Genomic DNA, 20,665 nt, shown 5'->3' on the forward strand with positions numbered 1-20,665 from the left:
GCAGGTACCTCATGGAATGTTGCAGAATTTTCCAGACTCCACGAGAAAGCTGAGCGCCCGAAAGCCTGACTGACCACAGCCAAGGAGAATTTAGCAAATGGGATGGGCGGCACTGCCTTGGCCCGTTACCTAACCAATAGCCCAATAACCGCTGCCAAGAGCAAGTCAACTACCAATCGCTGGGTTGTACTTGTTAAACAAAGAGGTTACAGGCTGCCCAGGCACCTATATATTAGGTACAAGTTAGACATCTATTCTGCCTACGATGCAGGTATCCTTTATCCCTGTTTCTTCATTGGATAGCAAGCTGGTAAATTTAGTGCCCTGTCAAACCACCATCAGAAAGTCTCTACAAAAGTGAGCCCATCACATTAAGCTCGTTCCTTTGTCCACATTGTTAGGTCAGTGGCTTGCACCGTTTTGCTCTCTTTCAACGGTAAACAAGCACAAAATTACCCCGCCAATCCGCCTTGTCACTTCAGATGCCCCTCCTCAAAGCCTGTGATAGCCCCGCCAAGCCCGATAAGACAGAAATCAGCTATTGTAAAGGTAGCAGGGAATAAAACCCATTACGTTGGACGACAGCCATAGTTAATTCTACAACAATAAAACAATTCTTTAATTTATTAGGCTCTTCAGTCTAACTGACGTAATTCTCAATCATAAATTGTTTTCTGGCCAACTCAGAGAAAGTGAGAGAGAACTAGAGAAAAGGTGGTAGTGCTTCGTGTCAATGGGCACTAACGTATATGGATCAAAGTGTATGTTCAAATGATATAACCAAATATCCGCAGCGTTATATAAAAAGAATAATCCTCTTCTCTCTCTCCTGGGTTTCATTCGCTTAATCAAGTCGTCCCATCGTCTTACGGATCTGATGATAGGTCAATAAGCTCTACATCCGGTGATTCCTTGCTTAGTCCGGTACCGGGTCTGGTCGTTCGCTGAACCTGTGCCCGTTGGGCTATGGCATACTTTCTCCTATCTTCCTCTCCCATGAACTGGTCCACTGAAACAGTTCCGGGTCCGTTGAGCTCAAATCCCTCCAAAGAGCCTCCCCGCATTGCATCCCACGAGGAAGATGGAGTAGTGGAGGATGCGAGGGGCGTATCGATCTCAACATCTGACTCGTCAAAGTGTGTATAAAGCCCGGCTGGCGTCTTTTTCCGGGCTGAGAACATTCCGTCAACGCCATCAGGGGGCCTGACAACGCTCCTCTTGCGGCCAAGGGTAGTGTTAGGGGATGCGCCTTTGGAAGCTGCTGCCTTTCGCGCCTCACGCGCTGGCAGAAAGCTCTCGGGAACCACATTGAGCTCATCGCCCTGCATCTCGGCTTTCTCAGCCGCCTCTCGTGCTGTTGTATTGTTATCAGCAGTGGCAGCATCCGCCCGCGGCCCTCCCCATGTCCTCTGGCCGGCGGTGAATATGCCATACACCATATAATACCAGTTAAAAAAGGGGTTCAAGACAAACATTAGTGGGTAAAGCCATATTTTGAAGCGTCGAAGTTTCGCGCCAAAGTATATCATGAGCAACCAGTTTAGCCCCAGCGACACTCCGATGAACCCAACCGGCAGGTCTTTGACTTTGGCAACAGTCGATATCAGTGCGAGAACCATGATGAAAAAGAGAAGAGCGGTCGTTCGGATGGTGTTTTGCATGAAGCGCACAATAACCAAGAGAGGATATCGTTTCCACAGCCGCCAGTCTGTCAGCATACACACCTCGTTCGTGATGAAGCCTAGAAACCATCGCCTCCGCTGCTTAATAAGGGAGCGGTAGGTCTGTACAGCTTCAGTTTTACAAAATGCCGACGTGCACATCTGAATCTGGTATCGCTGCTTTGCGCCAATCATGAAGAGATGGGTGAGCCAACGATCCTCTCCCAGGTGGCACTTTGCAAAATCGAACAGGTCCTCGCATTGCTCTGCCTTGTCAGCAAAATAATACTTGGCCATCCTCCTAAACGCGGAAAAGCGAAGCATAGTCAGGGCGCCCGGAAGACATGTTACTGATCCGCAGCCGGATTCGACTGTACGCTCAAACAGCTGGCCGTGAATGTACTCGATATCTTGAAGCAGGGTGATAATGCTGTGTTTCCTCGTGGTCGACGTAATGACGCCAGTCATGGCCAGCATGTTTCTAGAATTGCCGGGACTTAGCTCCATGTCATAAACAAAGTTCTGCAAGCAAACTTTGTCCAGTATGCAATCTGAATCGATGAAGAGGATGAATAGATTGTCATTCATCTTGAGATATTGTTCGTACACTCTATCGATGAGCTTAAACGTCGATTTCTGGCAGTGTCTCTTGCCACCATGAGGAAACCTAGAGATGGTTATACGGGCTTCTTTGTATGTGACATCGATGCTCGTCGGATAGGACTCCATGGTTAGAGGAACTCCTAGTTTTTCTATCGTATTGAGATAGAGCTCATCTTCTTGATCTCCATCGAAAGAGAGGAATACATGAATGCAAGCAGCAGGATAGTCGCAGTCAACAACCGAGTTGATAGCTGTGATAAGCACATCAGGCTCTTCCTTGTAGCATGGCATAACAATCACAACTTTTGGCGCGGTGACATCGTCGAGCACTTGCTTCATGCGCTTTGTGCGTCCAAGCTGGTTGGTGACAAGTTGATAGACGCAGAAGAGCCAAGGCACGGTAAGAAGGATGGAAAAGCTCCAAAACGCAAACCATTGGAGAACTGAGACGACCTCTTCTGGCCAGTACTTGGAGACTTGACTTGGCAGTGGCAAGGTCACCACCATGATGGGAAGAAAGATGGCTCTACATGAGATGATCATTAGCAAACAATATTTTACTCAACTCAGCAGGTGTGGTGTAGCTGTTATGTCTACATATAAATCTCCATGAAGAGACATACCTGAAAGCCACGAATGCTATGCCGACAACAACACATAGGACGTTGATGGACCAATGTTCGGCCTTTCGGAATGCTTTGTACAAGCAATAGACAAAGGCCGCCAGCCAGAGAAACCACTCCAGCAACGCCATAATCATGACGACTCCAACAATGGCTGTATAGACGATCTATACCGGTGTGCAGCAAAGCGCTTATTAGTCATTTATCACCATGAATTGTGATTTCGTAGTGATATTGGAACATGATAAGAAATCGCTTACATCTTTAACGGGCCATTCTGGCCCAACCGAATCGCTTGCCATCTTGTCTGGCAAATGATCTTGAGTAATAGATAATTATAATGAAGACCTTGTGCTGAGAGCAGGGCGTTGTTCCAAACCCTAGACTAGAGGCATGCCAAAATGAAGATCGAAAGATAGTTGCTGGGCCCTTTCATGACAAAATCACAGATACACAAACGTTCTCGAACAAAAGACGTTTCTTATCCCAGATCGCAGCGGCTTTACGCCTTCATGCTACCAGCCGTCAGACCTTTTGCCAAAGGTGAGGCTGAGCCGAGACTGTTTGTGACACCCAGAAATAAAATCGCAATCCGGAAAAAAAAAGAAAGACAAAAAAGAAGAAGACGGGAGAAAAAGTCGCAGATGTGGCTCAAGCGTCGGCATATCACGGCACCCCCATCAATGCTTGCTGTAAATGAGAAGCCCAGGCTATAGCAAAGCGGCGAAGCGACAAGCAGAAACGAAGAGCGAGTAGCACAGCAGAGTAAATCCCGAGGAGGAAGAAAAAAATAAAGTAAGACAAAAGATCATCGACAAGATGGCTTATGAGAGGGAACGAGCGGCAAGTGATGTGCACCACCACCTGCTAGATTTGGTCGTAACGGGAAGAATGATCGCGGAAACTGGTCAGCAGCAGCGGAACTTGTATACTCGTACTATAGGTCGGCCGGCAGCTGCAAATGAAACTGCTGTCATCACGGCCCAATATGGAACCACAACCCAATCGGGGCTGAGCTGAACTGCAACAGTTGACTGAAGGGAAAAGAAAATAGGAATGAAACCTCAAGGGAGACAAGTCATGAGAAAAAGGGACAGAGAAAAGATGAAAATTCCTTCTTGGCTTTCCAGGCTCCGAATGTTGCGTTGGGTCTAGGGCAGCAGCGATGCGGAACTGCACTGCACGTTACATGCAATTGTCGCCTGGTATTGGTGGGAGCACGGCAAGAAAGGTACCATACGAGTACCTAATGCAGAGCTCGGACGCCTTAAAATAGCAACAATAACATCAGTCCGAGGTTCATTCAAGAGTCAGACACGCATCTGTGCCTCTTATTATCACATCATACTACGGCACAGGTACAGTAATTAGTCCGGTTATAGCAACATGTATGAATAGGACCTGGTCCAACACCCGCCAAGGCAGATGCCCACCAAAGCAGGGACCTGGACATCGCCAGATTCATTTTCTCGAGCCTCAAAATCTGTCTACCACTATACTGATGATACCTTAAATCCTACAAGTACCTACATGTAACATAAATGCTTCCATGCAAGGGCTTTCAGTGCCAAGCCCCTTGCGTTGGCCCCTTTGAGGTCGGGGCTAGGCGTTATTATAGCCTAATAATCGGTAGATGTCACTCCTCCCATCGCGCCCGTCAACCACAACGTTGCTTTGCCCTGGCCAAAGCTCATCGATATTGCTCTAGTAGAGGTAGCACCTGAGGTTAACACCCTTGAAGAGTAACCGCTCATCTCTGCGGCAACTGCCGTCTCATGAATAGCACGACAATCATAAAGCGTAGCTGAATTAGACGCGCTCAAAGTCGAGTAATTCGATCTCCGATGAGACTTGGCTTTCATATCGGGAAACAGTGAAATGACAAAGGCGAGTTATGCCTAGGAGGTCTTTGTTCTCTCATTGCCAAGAGTGGTCTGCCCGTTCGCGGTACATGGCACCATGCAATACAACTTTTCGGAAAAGAAGCAAGCCGGTATGCCAATAATGCCAAAAATCAGGTGGTCGTCGTGTCTGGTTCTGGCGACATCGCGCGTCGTCATAGAAATTGCTTGCCGTCATACGGGGATCATTGCTACCAATCCACGTCGCTAAGCTGCAGTTTCCGAACACGCTGACCACGGTCCTTATTCGGCTTATCTACCCGATTGTGATAGAACGTTGCCGGTCGTTCGTTGCCTAGGTATTTCAGTGAGTCCGTGTACAAGGCAGTGATGGTAAATAGAGGTAAGGAGGTAGTTACTCACCATCTTGATCATCGCTCTGCTGAAGGTCATAATTGAGCACAAGGTTTTTGATCCGCTGCTGTTCCTCTCTCTCTGCTTGTTGCTGTGTCTTCATAGCAATTGCAAACGTCGAGTCCGAAGGTAATTCGACTGTGCGAGTCTAATAACAATGTCAGGATATTATATTGCAAAAGGGGAGAAGAAAGTTTAACAATGCTAACATACCTGTTGTCGGTTGCCTCTCTTTGTCATCAAAGAGAATGCCATAGTACCGCTCTGTCCCGTCTCCCCAGAGCCGGGGGTGGACATGGACTGTTCACGATTTCTGGATCGCACAGGGAGCGGCACATCAAACAGCTGTTTACGCTCGAACTTGCGAGATTCAAGGCTCTCCGACATCATTTTGGCGTATTCTCGTTCGAATTCAGCTTCATCTTCGGGATCGACAACTTCCTCTTGCCTGGTCACAATAATGGCCTCGTCGTATTCGCTCTCATGGGTAGAGCCATTGTCGCCATCCTATCAACGATACCGTTTAGTAAACCTGTCACATGGGGATTGCTCAAGTCGGCGCTGCGTCGTACCTCTGCTTCCTCTTCTTCTTCTGAAGCGCTTTCATCGTCGCCGTCGCCATCCGCTTCTACGTCGTCCATGTCGCCGTTTTCATCTTCAGACGATGGCCCGCTCGTAGCGTCGTCTGCTTCAGCAACTCTGTCCACTCCTGCGGTCTTCTGATCCTGAGCGATAGCAAGCTGGAAAGCCTTGGTCGCCTCCTCAATATCTTCCACGAATTTCCATTGAGGCCTGGTCAGTGCAAATGTATCAAGAACAAGAAACTCAATGTCCAATGGCAGAGGCGATTTCGTATGGACGTAATACTAGGAAATGCGTCAGGTTATCCACATCTTGTAGCACCCTTTGTCAGCCTTGCTTACCTGGAAAAATGAGAGGAAGTAATCAAGTTTCTTCCCAGCGGCGCCTCGATTAAAGAACATGCCACAGGTTTCCAGCATGATGGAGATGAGACGGATCCGAAAGTAATCGTCTGGTGGGTCAAAAACATTGAGTTTGCCCATAACAGGAGGTCCATCTGTGAAATGAATGGATTAGATTACATGTTGTTGAGGCAGCTGAAGCCAGTCGGGGAGGAAATGGAGTCTTACTATATCCAAAGAGTACGATTTTGTACATTGTATCAAAAATGACTGGATGTTCCAGCATGCGGTAGTTGTAGAGCTCCCCAAGGTACTTGACCTCGGCGACGCGGCGCTGAGAAAATCGGAAGTCGTTCTGCTCTAGCCCGAAGCAAATGGATTCTAGAACATTATCAATGACTTTGACTACAAAGTGCGGATGATGTCGGTAGAGCGCGCTCAAAAGAATGCCGAGAAGATGTATGTTTCCATATTTCACTTTGCCAGGCTTAGAAAAGACTTTCTCCAAGATGGCAACGACCTGGATTTGATATAAAAGTATTGCGTTAGCTCAAGGGATAAGAGAATGAGTGTAGCATCTGAGTCACAAGAATGAGGAGAGAGTAAAAGAGAGAGAGAAGAGCCGTACCTCTGTTTCCTCCCAGTGAAGCCTGCGAATCTGCTTCAGAATCTTGCTATAATTCCGTTTAGTCATATCGCCATAGATCAACTTCCGAATAAAGAGTTCCATCGGAGTTCGTTCTTTCTGCTCGATGGCAGGTCGCTCTGGAGGGTCAACGTGGTACACGGCGTTGTCAATGAGCATTCTCTCTGGCTGGCCAATGTGTTGCACAGACTTCTTTCTCTGCAATGTCTCAAGGAAACTCGCCATTCGAGGCGCTGTTTCAGGGTTCCTGAGAAGATACCGGCCGCAATTTTCAATCAAATTGCACAAGATCTCAATGTTCATGCGAGAGAAATCGTCAAGGCTAACTTTGAGGCAGTGAAAGACAACATGTTCGGGGACAACGCCAAACTTGGTGAGCTCCGCCAAATACCGAATGTTGCTAAGCCGAACTTGGCCCAGGAAATCCTTTTCTTTACGGCGTTGCAAGCTACGAAATTCTGCATCCAGATAGTCCACCAGTCCCTTTGGGACATCTGGCATATATCTCCCTAGCGTAGCAACCAGACGTGCCCAAGAAGGCAACAGATCACTCCGGCCTTTGGGGACTTCTGTTAGCGCCTTGACCAGTCGGTTGCGAGAAGCCTTGGAATTGAGAAAACAAAAGTCAATAGCCGTCTGATCAATGATATCCTTGTTTGTAAGGTCAGGCAAGCGCGCCAGTATGGCATCTACTTGGGCTCCAATAGTCTTGTTGGCAATGGCCATCGATTGATCATCAATGGGTTCTGGGGCCTTTGTAGCTTCTGAGCTTTCAGCCGAGTCTGGCTTCTTGGCCGTCTGCTCTTCAGTCTCCGATTTCTTCTTCTTGCCATCATCTAGAAGGATGGCCGGAACCTTGCCCTTGAGGTCAACTAAATTTTCGTAGAACCGGCGTTCGTCTTCATCTTCCCAGATGCCGGCACCATCAGCCATAGACCGCAGATAGTCACCAGTCTTGACTAGACCTATGGAGCTATTTGAGGCTGCAAGGGGATCGTTGGAATCTTTCAGGTTTGGCATTTCCGCACCAATGGCGTCGGCTATCACCTGAGCATTGGAGACAAGCCTATCTTGAGCCTTTACCTGCTTCTCGTAATTGGCCTGCCTGTCTTCAAAGACCTCTCCAGACTTGACATATGCTTCGGCGTTGCGTCGTGCTTGGCTGTGAATTGATTTCTGATCGCGAACAATGTGATTGGCCACGTCGTCAAAGTATTTCTTAAGAATCTCCTTGAATTTCTCGGCCAGCTCGGGAGGAGTGAATGGTTGGTCTTCAGCAGAGGGCTCAGGCGCATCTTCGCTAGTTGGCAGGCTGTCATCTTCTCCGGTTTTACGACTTTCAGGTGTGGTTGTCCGGATCCCCAGAATATCCCAGCTGAAAGCCTTGACAAAGATGACGAGCAACGGCAAGTTGGCGTGCTCCCTATCATAGCCGAGTAAATCTTTCAGTACTTCGAGCGGAAACGGGTCGGAAGAACCGCCAGGTTTGGAATTGCCTCGAGTCTTCAACTCCACTGATTTGCCGACTGCACCTTTGGTTGCATCGTCCGGTTTGGTAGCGTCGTCCAAGGTCCTCAGCACGCCAACTAGCCAGAGCTCTGTAATGACCCTGAGGAGAGCACGCTGGCGGGTAATGCGCTCTTTCTCTTCTTTCTCGCGAACTTCTGCCGGCAAACTCTTTAGAATAGCCTTGTCAGGCGTGGCCATGCCCTTGCCAAGTAGCCAGGTAAGGTACTCGGTGAATTCGGCGGGGCCAAACCGTTGGTGAAGAGCGCTGACGATTTCAACCGCGGCATCGATTTCTCCCGGAGACTTGAGCCTACAGAGGCCTTCATAGCAGGCAGATATAATTTCGGACAGGTATTTGTGCAAGCTCAGAGTCCGAATCTCTTGCAGGAACGTCGAGAGAGTCGCGGCACTGATGGCAGTCCGAAGCCGTTTTATAAATGCCGTGTTCTTCTTGAGAGACGAGTCGAGCGAGCTGCTGACATTCACGAGCCCTTGTTGAGAGGTTAGCTAGCAAGCAACAAAAGCATTCCGAAACTTGTCCCTTGTCCATGCTATACCTTTGTCGCCATCCCAAGCCTTTTCATTCAGAGCTCGGAGCTCTCCTGGAAGTTCATTGTCAGCCCACGAACAAGCCGTCAACAGGGTCGCAAAATCAACACGCACGCTTCCTTGCGCGATCCATGGCAACCCGTAGGGTGAGTCTGGGTTGCGACAGCCGATTCTGGTCGAGGTACTACATTCGAGCGTAACGCTGCACTGCTAAGGGATGTACTGCCCTGGAACTCGGCACTGTTGTTGGGCAAGGCGAACCAGCAGCATCGGTGCGTCCGAGGAAACTGGTCGGACAAGAACAAGATATAGTCGTTGAGTAGTTCAGCCAAATCAGGTAACCAGAAGCAAAAGACCTTGGTGGTTTGCGCCACGAGATTGACGCAAGGCTAAGGCTAAGGCTATGTGGAATGGATGGCTAGAGAACTCCGATAGAGTGAAACTCGGATAAATACCACCCTTCGTCATCAAGAGCTTAATTCGCCATGCGACGCTAAACTAAGCACGGGCACTGGCAGCCGGAATAACGTGACGGCGAGATCGAGCTTAGCCTAATGAGTAGCGGCTGTTCCTGCGTGCTAGGTCAAAAATGGGTTAACGGGAGAAATGTATTGGCCAATCAAGTCGACCTTTTCCCGTCTAGCCTTCTGTAAATGACATTTTCTGTGAATCTAGTGAATCCATACAAAGCAGTGTAAAACAATATTGTAATTTTCGTCATAACCAGTGAAGTTTACATACGCATGCGTTAATTGAATGACCAGCCTGAAGCTATAGGCAATGCCAAACTCGACAACTGAGCAGCAGGTTTAGTGGGAAAACGACTGGACAGAGCCAAATTATGTTGGTCCTCAAAATTCAAGAACTACGTCAACTTTACAGGGTAAGAGTCTAGGCACATCATCGAGCGTCCAACTCTCACACCAGAGAAATGCTGCTTCCCACTAGTACAATAGACTGTAAGGTTGATAACATTCATTCCAGTTGGTTTATGATTCAAAACAAATCCAATGGTGGGCTTTATTACATAGTACTATAAAGCGGAAATTGCTGCACATCGCTCACAGATCCAAACAAAGAGAAATAAAAGGTAATCTGTTTTCCCCTAGAAAGTCTTGAAATTTATACACGCCCTCAAATCCCCTTTTGTCCAACGCCATGCATGGTCTTCTGGTCCTCTGGACCGAATTATCTCGGCATACTCTTCCATAACCTTGCGCGTGCCCGAGTATGAATGATTCAGAGTTAAACAAGCCACAAGCAAAATATCAGATACTTATTGCATCGCTATGCTGTGCTACGGAACAGTGGTTCCGGGTTAAAACATTCGAAATTTATGGCCACCGCCCTCCGCGCCTTCAGTGCCTGGAGAAGTAGGCTCGCCACCAACGCCCTCACCACTGCCATGAACCGTTGGATCAGGGTAGTAGAAAGCAGACACTGCGACAGCCACGTAAAGAGTCACGAGGAGGAATCCCTCCAGGTAGTTACTCTTTTGGTCTTGCAAGAAACGACCAACAGTCAAAATGGCAAGGAAAAGCATGACCAATTCGAAAATGCCAAACTCCAGGTCCAAAAGCTTGTCACGGCCCCAGGCGACGATGACGACCAGCGGAGCGTTGAAGAGAGCAGTCTGAAGAGTGGCACCCAGGACGTGAGAAAGGGCAAAGTTCATCTGATTATCCCATGCTTCGTCTATAGCTGTGATGTGTTCGGCAAATTTCTCGACGAGCGGAACCAGGATAAGACCCATGAAAGCATCGGACACCTTTGACTTTTCGATGACATGTTCAATCTGCAAGACGAGAGTAATGGCAATCAAGGTGACGAGAGCTACAGCAACGGCCAATGCAATGATGCACTCTGTCATGGTGAGCTTGTCCTTGGCGGCATCCTTATGGCCGTCGCGGTCGCGCTCCTCATCCATTTCAAAGATGGCATGGTAAATACCGTGATGGGTTCGGGCCTGGAAAAAGACGTATACACAGTAGGCGATGATGAGAAGGATGGAAACGATTCGCGAGATGCTCAGGGTTTTGTGAGCAATCTCCTCAGGGCTTAAAGTGTTGTCATCCGGCAGGCCTCGCATAAATACGGTGGGAATAGCCAACGCCACGCCCCTAAAACCACCAGTAAGCTCATGTCAAATCAATGAGGTGTGGGACGAATTCTTGTCCGCAAACAAACAGGTGAGAGAGCAACATACGCAGTAAGAAGCAAACCACTACCAGCCTCGCTAATGGTGTCACTGAAAGTCTGTTCCTCGTGGTATATTCCACCGACGAAGAAGCAAAGACCTAAACAGAGTAACATGGTAGCCAGAATGGAGCCGAGGATGGCAGCTTTTATGACGAGAAATTGATCTTTGGAGAGCAAAACCATGAACAGGATGATTTCGACGATGGAGCCGACCGTTGTCTCGATGAGGACGCCGAAAACATGGGGAACCTTGCGAGCAAACTCCTGACCAGCAAATCCGATGAGGTTGGCACAAGGTGCCATGGCGATGTAAGAGAGAATGAAGATGAGAATGTGATCGTCTGGTAGAGTATCTAAGAAACGACGACAAGTCTCGGCATTAGCAATCGCCAAATTGAAGCGCTGGATATTGTCATCCCCTGATGGGCAAAGCTGCAACTTCAACTCCAGCTCTAGCTCGCAAGAAACTTACATCGAACAGCCAATGCGACGGGAACAATGGGCCACAAAACGTTGACGGCCGCGCTGGCCTTGCACGACGAGCGAAAGCAGATTCTCAGGAAATGCCATGGGTGAATGCCGCCGCGGCCACTCTCGCCGCCCGTCTTGATCCTGAACAGCTTCATGCCGGACCCGGACCCTTTCTCGCTCCGCCACCTGGTACGCTTGTATTTGTGCCCGTGGACGTGAAGATGGTGACCGTGGTGACCGTGGGCTTCAGGACTGGTGTTTGGGGGAGGAAGCGTGTCTTCGCCGCCGTAGGCCTTGCTGTAGACTGGGCCCGGTTCGAGGGCGTCGTTTTGCACCAGAGGACTTCTCTGCTGGCCATGAGAGCCTAAGCGGCGATGGCTTGGGCTACGGCTGGCCATCGCAACGACTGTGAAATCAATCGAGTCGATGCAAGTGGGGCCTGAATCTCCCTCTCTTGTGCCCCTGTTGTTTCTGATTGATGTAACAGCAGTTTGCGAAAAGTGTGGTGGCCCAGACGTTCTACTATGGAGGTACTAGCAGTAATGCAGTAAGGGCTGGAGGCCGCCAAGCACTTCCAGGCGAGGGGGAGGATCACAGACAGAGAGAAGAAGAAAAAAAAACAAGGACCGGATCCTGCAAGCTTCAGCTCTGGAAAACAGGCTATATACTCGTACTAATAGTTCTTCTTGCCCGTGGCGCAGGCCAGTTCAAGGGGGCACGACGACGTGGCACGCCCAGGTGGCCCCCGATGCCTTTTTGTTCGGCTTCGGCAACAGAAATCTTGCAGCCGTGTTACAGCTTCGCCCTATTGCTGCCAACCAGGCAGGATGCGGCCAGGATTTGATGACAAGTCCCGGCTGGGGGAAACCCTAGGAGACGACTATCGGCGACGAATAGTAAACATTGACTCCAGCCGTCAGCTAATTGCTGCAAATGTCGGTGGCTGTGAGGCACCAAATGACGAAGAATTCTCCAGTTCGGAATGCATGGATGATGGAGTTCTGCCATCTAGGCCCGGAAACCCCAGCACCCATGTTTGGTTGGTGGGTACAGGCTCAGCTTAGTCTGTGGATAAGCTATGGTAATCGAGATGCAAACAAAGTAATAGTATGCATAACGGCACACGACATGGATGGATGGGCTTTATGCTAATCGCTGGTGGTGAGAAGCGGAGTCGCCGAGCAACATTGACCAAGACGCTGTTGGCCCAAGTACATACGAGGTGCCCATTTGAGTGTCAGGTATCTACTATATCAGTCCAGACATCAATCATATACATCGTGGGTACGGAATAGCTTTCTCTCTGGCATCGTTGATGCCCGATATAAACTCATTCTCTCATCCAAAGCAGTAAATTGAGCGAGGACGGACATGCAACCTACCAACTAAAAATGGCCGCTAACGAACTAAGCTTCTTGGTGTGGTCTGCGCTCCACCACCAGAAATCCTTGTGATGAGCCAAAGATGACGGTGATTAATCACTCAAAAGATCATCATGACTTGTTGCTTCAGGCTGCTGAAATGGAAATTATCCGTGTTGGCCTAGCTAGATGTAGCATCAAGAGTAGAGAGAGACCGACTTCACCGAGTCCGTTGTATGTAGCATGTCAGGGGCGGACTCGTATACGAAGTAGTATTTTCTTTTTCTTTTCTTCTTCTTCGACCTTTTTCGAATCTCCTTTCCCGTAAGATGGGGCACTGAGGCAGAACATCAAACGCCGAACACCGTTGGGTGAGATGGCTAATTAATCAATTAATTCTTTGATCACACCCACCCCTGGGCAGAAGATGCTTAAAATAAGTATGCATGACTTTTAGCGCAAGACTTGGCTTGCTGTTCGGCGCTATTTGTGCCTTATTCCCAGCTCTAATTTCACCACCACGCTCGCTCTCGTTCATGTTGGGTTTGGCGGCCATACGGTAGTGCGCCGTAGCTGTACAGCAGAGCCTGCTCAATACAGGTGGGAGTCGCCCCCTCAACACCCTCAAGTGCGTGACATGTAAAAACCCGAATAATCTTTTAATCATGTTCATCAAGTAAGCTGGTGCCAAACCCCTTGCCATTCAATGGCTCATTTTCTCATTTCCCTATTTCCCCGAGAAGCAGGTGTTGTGCTTCGTGCTTATGATCCGGAAGCTCTCCCCCGCGCTAAGAAGCCACATTTGGCCCTGTTATTTCCAATCAACCCCATATGCTCGTAACGTACAATATAGCAAATGCATAGCTCTTTTTCTTTTTCTGGTTTTTTTTTTTTTTTTTTTTTTCATTCCATCAATTCACCTGGTCGTCATAGGTCCTCACAATGATTGAGCCGATTCATTGGCATGGAAGCCGTCGAGCGTGACGGTTACAGCGCCGGCTTGAACAAGCTGTAAAGTACTATTAGTTAATCGATCATGGGGGAAAAAATTGGTACGAGCTTCAAAGCTTAACTTACAGAGCGAGACAGGTCTTCAATCAGATCATTGGCATCCTCAATACCGACACAAAGGCGAATGAGATCCTCGGGCATCTGTCGTTCCTTTCGAGTTTTGGCGTCGATGCTGGCATGGCTCATCTGGCAGGGCATGCTGATGAGACTGTTAACACATCCAAAGCTGACACTGATGGTCCACAGACGAGCTGCCTCTACGATGCGCTGGGAAACGGCCGCATCGCCCGTCTCAAACGACAAGACTGCGCCAGCGCCTCTGGCAGTAGCCCAATGCAGATCATACTGCGGGTGAGATTTGAGACCAGGGTACCGCACTCGGAAACCATGCGACTCTAGGAACTCGGCAATAAGCTGTGCGTTGGTTTGCTGTTTTTCCATCCGGATAGCCAGCGTCTTGACTCCTCTCATAAGGAGGAATGAGTCGTTGGGTGACAATCCACAGCCAGTTGAGTTGATTGTAAAGTATAGTTTATCGCCAATTGCCGCATCGTTGCATGCTATCACACCGGCCATGATGTCGTGGTGGCCAGAAAGGTATTTGGTTCCCGATTCGTATACAATATCGGCACCCACGTCCAGAGGATTGAATAGCATAGGGGAAAGCATTGTGTTGTCAACCACCACGAGGGCTTTCTCATTGACCTCATGCGCCAGCCGTGCAATTGATGGGATGTCAACGATTTTGATGAGAGGATTCGTAGGGGTCTCGAGGAGAACCATGGTTGTCTTTTCTGAGAGACGTGCCTTGACGGCGTCGACGTCTGTTGTATCGACATGATATACAACAATTTGCTGGTTGGCGGCTAGGTACGTGAGCAATCGATGGGTACCGCCGTAGAGATCGTCGCCGGTAATAACTTCGTCACCAGGGCGCAGAAGTCGAGAGATGACATCAAGAGCGCCCATTCCAGAGCTAACAGCCAGGGCACGGTTCGCATTCATGATTTTGGCGAGGTGACGCTCGAGGTGAGTGCGTGTAGGATTGCCGGATCTGGTGTAATCGTATTCCTGCTGGCCGCCGCTGGCTGAGGTCTGCTTGAAGGTCGCAGACTGATAGATTGGAGTGCTAGAAGCGCCATATTGGTCTTTTCCTTCGGTATATACTAGCTCAGTCGCAAGAGCATAGCGACGTCTCCCGTTTCGAGGACTCGAAGGCGCCGGTGACGGTGGGAGGTTGTGGCCGTCAAGGTCGAGACGCTGAAGGGGACTGGCAGACTTGCCGGGTTGGCCGTCGGGCAAGGGAGCTGCCATGGTTGGAATGTGAAGGCAAGATAGTAGGCTGCAATTAGGAAAATGCGAAAATCGTTTGGCCGAGATTGTTTGACTACGACGTATACTGTGTAGTCCCGTACAGCCCGATGACAATGACGAAGAAGCTGCTAGCCTGCAAAAGAAAGAAGCCAGAATAGCAGCTAGTCCAATAACAATTGAGATGAATTGATGCTCTCGATTTCCTCTTTCTAGCAGAAAAGAAAAGGGAAGCCGAAAAAGATGCTGTTTGAGAAGCAAATCAGGTCAGTAGGTTGTAGGTGCAGTGGAGAGGCAATTGGTCAAACGGGTGAAGTCGCAATTCTCTGGAGAATGACAGTAGAGGGGCTGCATTACTCTTTAGGGCGTAGTGCTGCGATACCGGCAGCTTCTCGATTTCCTGTGCGGGTTAGCGACTTCTTAGCTATTTGCCTCACTTTACCCGAAACACCATGAAAGTGTGGAGGAGTGAGTCAGCATCACACGAGTCAGAGAGTACGGAGCTGGAGGAGAATGTTTGCTTGTTTGCTTGCTTGTCTGATTGAAGCAGTAGTAAAAGTCATAAGCACCAACAACACGGAACAGTATTGTTTGTCTCAATCTAAACACAAGCAAACAGCTGCAAATAGAGACACGCAGTAACCTCTGCAATTTCCCTCCATTAAAAGAAAAGGCCATATTCAACTCTATTTCTACATGAATATAGTGATGTATGTATATGCTCCGTATATACCGTCTCTACGTAGAATCCATCTGAGTACTCAGCCAGCATGAGCCACAATCTCATTAACCAGATCACCTTTTTCTTCGCTGTAGTAGGAGCAAATCTGCGAAGGTAGGGGCAATTCCTTGTAGTCGTCATCCGGTCCAGATATGATATTCAAGTTGACACCACTGCTCTTGCTTGTGAACAGCTTCGTGGCTAAGCTCTCCTTGCTAAGATAGACCTGTGCGCTATCAACCTGGTCCAGCATGACGGTGGGCACTGTGCCAAGGACTTGGACTGCAAAGTTGTTTGCCTTGACAACATCGACGGTGGAGACCAGGGTGTCAACAACGAGAGATAGCCGAGTGGAGTTTTCAACCGTAACTTGGTTTGCCTTGCCCTTGATAACGATGGTGGTGTTGTTGCATCTGCTGATCAGTACGGAGTGGGTGAGAGATGCCTCAATCTCCACTGGCTGAGGCTCCTTCTCAAAGTTCTCCTGTGTACGAGTCAGTAAACAACAGCTTCATCATGTTCATCGGCCAGGCGACTCACAATAGTCCACTTGTTAGCCTCGAGGACCTTTCTAGATGGCTTTTTGACTCTCATGCTCTCAGGCTTGGGCTTCTTGCCCGGAACGGGGCTCTTGGATCGAGGAGCATCTGAGACTGTAGATCCTGCACGAAGAGATGGGTTCTTGTGCGTCATCTCCGACCTGTCTACCTTACGCAGGCCTTTCGTCACATCTTCACCTCTGTTGAGCTCGGAGAAAACCGCACCGAATCCTCCAGCAGGCGCTGCAGGAGAGGGACCTGCTGGTTGAACTTGTATATCTAGTATAGGGGCCGGGCCAGGCGGAGGAGGAGGAGGGGGTGGTGGCGGAGCTCCGCCAGTAGAGGGAGCGCTGGTCACAGGCGGCTGCTGGGCTGGTTTACTAGAATCCAACGACTTGGCAACCTCATCGGCCGGCTCTCCTCTGGGGTTCCAGGTGACACCGGAAGCGTGGTGCTGCTTAATGTAGTCTCCGAGGTCATGGAAGATCTGGTAGAAAGACTGCACCCATTCAACCTGCTTGGGATCGCTGTGATACAACTGATTAGCGGCTTGATCATGGTACCTAGTAGACAGTAGACGTACTTGTCCTTTTGCTCCTTTAGAACCCTGTTTCCAAAGAATTGCGCAGCGCTCAGAGACTCTTCGACGTGGTTGAATGGCCGGTGATCAATAGTCACCCAACCCAAAACCATGATACCATCTGCAACAGCGCTCAAGTTGCTATACATCGGATCGGGTCGGTTGGATTCTTTCAGCTCAGTTGCAGCCATGAGCGCGTCGGTAATGGGCTTGAGCAAGTTCTGGTAGACGACCAGGCTAGTTCCTGAAGTAGCCGGCTTTGTCGCCTTGGTGGCGATGAGCAAGAACTTGCGTTGTTCCTGGAACCCCTTGAGGACCTCAGAGGCCTGCATAGCAACACAACAGTTAGCTCTCCTAGCTCGTTCCCTCGGACTGTAGATATGAAAACGGGAATATGGACCTGCTGGGCAACAACTCCTCCGAGTTGATTGCTGAGCTTGACATACTTGTCAACGCTCGTGTTTAGAAATGCATCAAAATCCTCTATAGATTCGGGGAGCGCCTCCTGAGGCTCCTCTTTCTGAATGGGCGGCGGAGTTGGCACTACAGCTGTTTCCGACAAAGGAGTCGCAGGCTGCCCAAGACCGGGGACATCTTTGGGAAGTTCGGTTGACGAGGCAATATCCTCGAGGCGTGAGGTTGCAGCTTCGAGTCTGCCAGACAATGCAGTCAGTAAGGTTGAAGCGATTTGGGATGCGAGAGATCCAAATACCGTTTGATGAGGGTGGTAAGGTTATGCATGTGGTTTTGAGCTGCCATGGTGGCAAATGTAAATAATGGCTTCGCGTGTACAATCAGAAAGGCTATGTCGCAGCTTGCTAGAGGTAGTCGATAAGAGTATATAACAACAAAGAGAAGTTATTCGTGGCCAGAATGACAGTGACGAACCAAAGACTCCTGGCTTAGTACGTGATAACTTGCTGATTGGCACCACTTAATCAATCTCCGTGGAGGGGTTCATTGTGCTACTAGCAGCAGCTACCTGGAACATGCAGAAATCCACTTGCAGTGGCCCGTAATCCGTACTTTTATAGGTGCTAACCTTTTCTGGGTGCCTAACAGGCAGACGCATTGTCCGAATCTAGCCGGTGTTTTCCCGCAAGAAATGCAATATCTACGGTGCAGTCTATAACAAAATACATCTATAGTCTAGATAATTAATTTGAGCATTGTCAAGAGGTAATATCTAGGCAGAAATATGTATCTTTATATCGTGTTCATGCTTGTATTTGCCGTGTATCTTGTTGTGATGGGCTACTAAGTGCGTGCTAAGTTGCTCCTCTAGGTAAGGTAAGTGATATTGAAATATACGGAGTATCCAAGTAACATTCATTTTTCTGTTCAAAATTGGCTAAATAAATAAAATCAATTAAAAATTAAGCAAATAGAAGTGATAATTAATAAATAAACACTTCGATTCTTTTTTTCTTCTCAAGATTTCAAGTAAATACGTACGTACAATCATGTGTAGATATGCTCTATAAATAGACACTTGCCCAAACACGGTGCCTATCTTGGTGAAATTTTGCGAGAATACTAGCAGATTTGGTGCTAGGATTTTTGTGGAATGGCCGCAAGAGGATCAAGGGGTCTTCCCTGGATACGAGACACTCCAACACGTTACGTTTAGGCCTTTGCCTCCTGTCTTGTCACAAAACCACCAGCTTTGATCAATCCAATTCCATCACGCAGGTGGTAGAAGCCGCCTCCGCGTGCAGTTGCGCGATTCACCGAGGGATTATTCATGTTGCCATAACCCTCCTACGACCTTTTCCAAGATGATGCCACGGCATCACTCCAGCGGGTTTTCGAATGGATATCCACGTGCCGACACCTTCGAAATTTCCCCCCATAGGTGGGTGATTGATATTTCCTCGCTTTTGTCGCATGGAATCTAAATCAATTGGCATGCTGACTGATTTTTGTTCACAGATTCCAGCCGAGAGCTACTCTCCCTCCCCACCGAAAGCGCAGGCAAACATTCATTCGTCTAGGAATAGTCGTGGTTCTGCTTGTTCTTGTCATCATCTGGTTCGGACAGCCCAAATCCGTCGCTTCTCTCATCTCGCTCGGCCTTCTCTCCGGATATGAAGATTTGAAACTTGAAACGGTCCGATACTATGACCTCACCACCGTCCAGGGCAGCGCTCGCGGCTGGGAGCGTGAAGAGCGTATTCTTCTCTGCGTACCTCTTCGAGATGCCGAGCAGCATCTGCCAATGTTTTTCTCCCATCTGAAGAACTTCACGTACCCTCACAACTTGATCGACCTTGCTTTCCTCGTCTCCGACTCCAAGGATCGAACGCTGGAGTCTCTCGTTGAGTATTTGGAGGCCATCCAGGCCGATCCGGATCCCAAACAGCCATATGGAGAAATCTCAATTATTGAGAAGGACTTTGGCCAAAAGGTGAACCAAGACGTCGAAAGTCGTCACGGATTTGCTGCTCAGGCAAGCCGTAGAAAGCTCATGGCTCAAGCGCGCAACTGGCTTCTTAGCGCTGCTTTACGGCCGTATCATTCCTGGGTGTACTGGCGTGATGTGGATGTTGAAACTGCACCCTTTACGATCTTGGAGGACTTGATGCGACACAACAAGGACGTGATTGTTCCCAGTATGCATATCCCACACTCACATTCTCTTGGTCTTGTGCTAACAATACAACAGATGTTTGGCGTCCCCTCCCAGACTGGCTCGGCGGCGAGCAGCCCTACGATTTGAACTCGTGGCAAGAATCAGAAACCGCGCTTGCATTGGCCGACACGTTGGACGAAGATGCCGTCATTGTCGAGGGTTATGCCGAATATGCAACATGGAGACCCCATCTCGCCTACTTGCGCGACCCATACGGCGACCCGGATATGGAAATGGAAATTGACGGAGTTGGGGGTGTCAGTATTTTGGCAAAGGCTGGGGTCTTCCGCGCTGGTGTTCACTTCCCTGCCTTTAGCTTTGAGAAGCACGCCGAAACAGAAGGTTTTGGCAAGGTGAGTTTTGCATCTTCTTAGAATTTTGGAACATTGACTAATGAGTCCTTGTAGATGGCGAAACGAATGCGGTTCTCCGTTGTTGGATTGCCTCATTATACTATTTGGCATTTGTATGAACCTAGTGTTGACGATATCAAGCATATGGAAGTACGTAATTTCTTGGACCCCTTCTTTTGTTATCGATCGTGCTAACCACAATTCACCATAGGAAATGGAAAGAGAAAGAATTGCTCGCGAGAAGGAAGAAGAAGAGCGAAAGATCAAGGAAGCGCAGATCAAGGAAGAATTTGGTGATGCCAATACTCAATGGGAACAAGACAAGCAGCAGATGCAAGACTTGAAAGACCGTGGAAGCGAGAAAGAGGCTGGATTGAATCAGGGCGCAGCCGCAAAGGCAGCAGGAGCAGGGGCTATAGAGGGACAAAAGAATTAAGCATGGGCTTGGATCATTTAGAGTAATTAATTTATTTCGACGAGATGGGTTCCTATGTACAGATGCTGTATGCATCTTTCCCCGATCTGGTCTTCGCCAGCAAAAGCAGAATCTAATATAATAACGCCTAACAACGAAAATAACTTAATGACTCCTCCCTGACCCAAGGCATTCTGAGCTCTGTCACTTGGTAAACGAGTATCCAAAAGGCCTTGCTATACAAATTACCGAATGAAATTCGATGCGTACAATATACTGCAACTCAGGTGCCCCTCTCTGTAG

At 48.8% G+C, this 20,665-nt stretch overlaps 6 protein-coding genes across 6 annotated transcripts; 1 reads left to right on the plus strand and 5 right to left on the minus strand.

Annotated features, from left to right (window-relative positions):
- Positions 1 to 866: 866 nt before the first annotated feature.
- On the minus strand, positions 867 to 3,024 carry V8C40DRAFT_277598 (chitin synthase D; the record flags this gene model as incomplete). The annotated part of the gene is made up of 2 exons (XM_083220975.1): positions 867 to 2,790; positions 2,888 to 3,024. The coding sequence occupies 2 exons, from the start codon at positions 3,022 to 3,024 to the stop codon at positions 867 to 869; spliced, it is 2,061 nt and encodes a 686-aa protein (XP_083068791.1).
- A 1,840-nt stretch (positions 3,025 to 4,864) lies between these two features.
- On the minus strand, positions 4,865 to 9,002 carry V8C40DRAFT_115710 (armadillo-type protein). Its single transcript, XM_083210857.1, has 9 exons — positions 8,884 to 9,002; positions 8,778 to 8,822; positions 6,694 to 8,711; positions 6,294 to 6,585; positions 6,066 to 6,220; positions 5,715 to 6,008; positions 5,356 to 5,649; positions 5,152 to 5,290; positions 4,865 to 5,083 (listed from the first exon to the last, which is right to left on the minus strand). Exons 1-9 carry the CDS (start codon positions 8,900 to 8,902, stop codon positions 4,980 to 4,982), a joined length of 3,360 nt encoding a protein of 1,119 aa, XP_083068792.1. The 5' UTR covers positions 8,903 to 9,002; the 3' UTR covers positions 4,865 to 4,979.
- Positions 9,003 to 9,947: 945 nt separating this feature from the next.
- On the minus strand, positions 9,948 to 12,084 carry V8C40DRAFT_115773 (Sodium/calcium exchanger protein-domain-containing protein). Its single transcript, XM_083210858.1, has 3 exons — positions 11,441 to 12,084; positions 10,976 to 11,321; positions 9,948 to 10,889 (listed from the first exon to the last, which is right to left on the minus strand). Exons 1-3 carry the CDS (start codon positions 11,835 to 11,837, stop codon positions 10,088 to 10,090), a joined length of 1,545 nt encoding a protein of 514 aa, XP_083068793.1. The 5' UTR covers positions 11,838 to 12,084; the 3' UTR covers positions 9,948 to 10,087.
- A 1,072-nt stretch (positions 12,085 to 13,156) lies between these two features.
- Positions 13,157 to 15,473, minus strand: V8C40DRAFT_256300 (cystathionine beta-lyase STR3). The gene is made up of 2 exons (XM_083218243.1): positions 13,878 to 15,473; positions 13,157 to 13,809 (listed from the first exon to the last, which is right to left on the minus strand). Exons 1-2 carry the CDS (start codon positions 15,123 to 15,125, stop codon positions 13,738 to 13,740), a joined length of 1,320 nt encoding a protein of 439 aa, XP_083068794.1. The 5' UTR covers positions 15,126 to 15,473; the 3' UTR covers positions 13,157 to 13,737.
- A 157-nt stretch (positions 15,474 to 15,630) lies between these two features.
- On the minus strand, positions 15,631 to 17,942 carry V8C40DRAFT_256302 (adenylate cyclase-binding protein). The gene is made up of 5 exons (XM_083218244.1): positions 17,675 to 17,942; positions 17,363 to 17,615; positions 16,966 to 17,288; positions 16,384 to 16,909; positions 15,631 to 16,327 (listed from the first exon to the last, which is right to left on the minus strand). Exons 1-5 carry the CDS (start codon positions 17,719 to 17,721, stop codon positions 15,884 to 15,886), a joined length of 1,593 nt encoding a protein of 530 aa, XP_083068795.1. The 5' UTR covers positions 17,722 to 17,942; the 3' UTR covers positions 15,631 to 15,883.
- Positions 17,943 to 18,574: 632 nt separating this feature from the next.
- On the plus strand, positions 18,575 to 20,543 carry V8C40DRAFT_256304 (Anp1-domain-containing protein). The gene is made up of 5 exons (XM_083218245.1): positions 18,575 to 18,817; positions 18,895 to 19,574; positions 19,628 to 19,947; positions 20,002 to 20,097; positions 20,159 to 20,543. Exons 1-5 carry the CDS (start codon positions 18,741 to 18,743, stop codon positions 20,381 to 20,383), a joined length of 1,398 nt encoding a protein of 465 aa, XP_083068796.1. The 5' UTR covers positions 18,575 to 18,740; the 3' UTR covers positions 20,384 to 20,543.
- Positions 20,544 to 20,665: the final 122 nt, after the last annotated feature.

This window comes from Trichoderma camerunense (genome assembly GCF_050948025.1).
Source record: "Trichoderma camerunense strain CBS 138272 chromosome Unknown V8C40scaffold_21, whole genome shotgun sequence".
NCBI lineage: Eukaryota > Fungi > Ascomycota > Sordariomycetes > Hypocreales > Hypocreaceae > Trichoderma > Trichoderma camerunense.

Excerpts from the sequence above, each read along its gene's own strand:
- V8C40DRAFT_115773 (XM_083210858.1), bottom strand. The coding sequence starts at position 11,837 with ATGGCCAGCCGTAGCCCAAGCCATCGCCGCTTAGGCTCTCATGGCCAG. Across the intron at positions 11,322-11,440 it reads CGTCGCATTGGCTGTTCGAT|ATACTCTACCAGACGATCAC; the intron begins GTAAGTTTCTTG and ends GTCGTTTCTTAG. Across the intron at positions 10,890-10,975 it reads AGTGGTTTGCTTCTTACTGC|GGGCGTGGCGTTGGCTATTC; the intron begins GTATGTTGCTCT and ends TGGTGGTTTTAG.
- V8C40DRAFT_256304 (XM_083218245.1), top strand. The coding sequence starts at position 18,741 with ATGATGCCACGGCATCACTCCAGCGGGTTTTCGAATGGATATCCACGT. Across the intron at positions 19,575-19,627 it reads CAAGGACGTGATTGTTCCCA|ATGTTTGGCGTCCCCTCCCA; the intron begins GTATGCATATCC and ends ACAATACAACAG. Across the intron at positions 19,948-20,001 it reads AAACAGAAGGTTTTGGCAAG|ATGGCGAAACGAATGCGGTT; the intron begins GTGAGTTTTGCA and ends GAGTCCTTGTAG.
- V8C40DRAFT_115710 (XM_083210857.1), bottom strand. Across the intron at positions 6,221-6,293 it reads AATCGTACTCTTTGGATATA|ATGGACCTCCTGTTATGGGC; the intron begins GTAAGACTCCAT and ends TTCATTTCACAG. Across the intron at positions 5,650-5,714 it reads AAGAAGAAGAGGAAGCAGAG|GATGGCGACAATGGCTCTAC; the intron begins GTACGACGCAGC and ends TATCGTTGATAG.
- V8C40DRAFT_256300 (XM_083218243.1), bottom strand. The coding sequence starts at position 15,125 with ATGGCAGCTCCCTTGCCCGACGGCCAACCCGGCAAGTCTGCCAGTCCC. Across the intron at positions 13,810-13,877 it reads TTGAAGACCTGTCTCGCTCT|CTTGTTCAAGCCGGCGCTGT; the intron begins GTAAGTTAAGCT and ends AGTACTTTACAG.
- V8C40DRAFT_256302 (XM_083218244.1), bottom strand. The coding sequence starts at position 17,721 with ATGGCAGCTCAAAACCACATGCATAACCTTACCACCCTCATCAAACG. Across the intron at positions 17,289-17,362 it reads GAGGAGTTGTTGCCCAGCAG|GCCTCTGAGGTCCTCAAGGG; the intron begins GTCCATATTCCC and ends GTTGCTATGCAG. Across the intron at positions 16,328-16,383 it reads AGGCTAACAAGTGGACTATT|GAGAACTTTGAGAAGGAGCC; the intron begins GTGAGTCGCCTG and ends ACTCGTACACAG.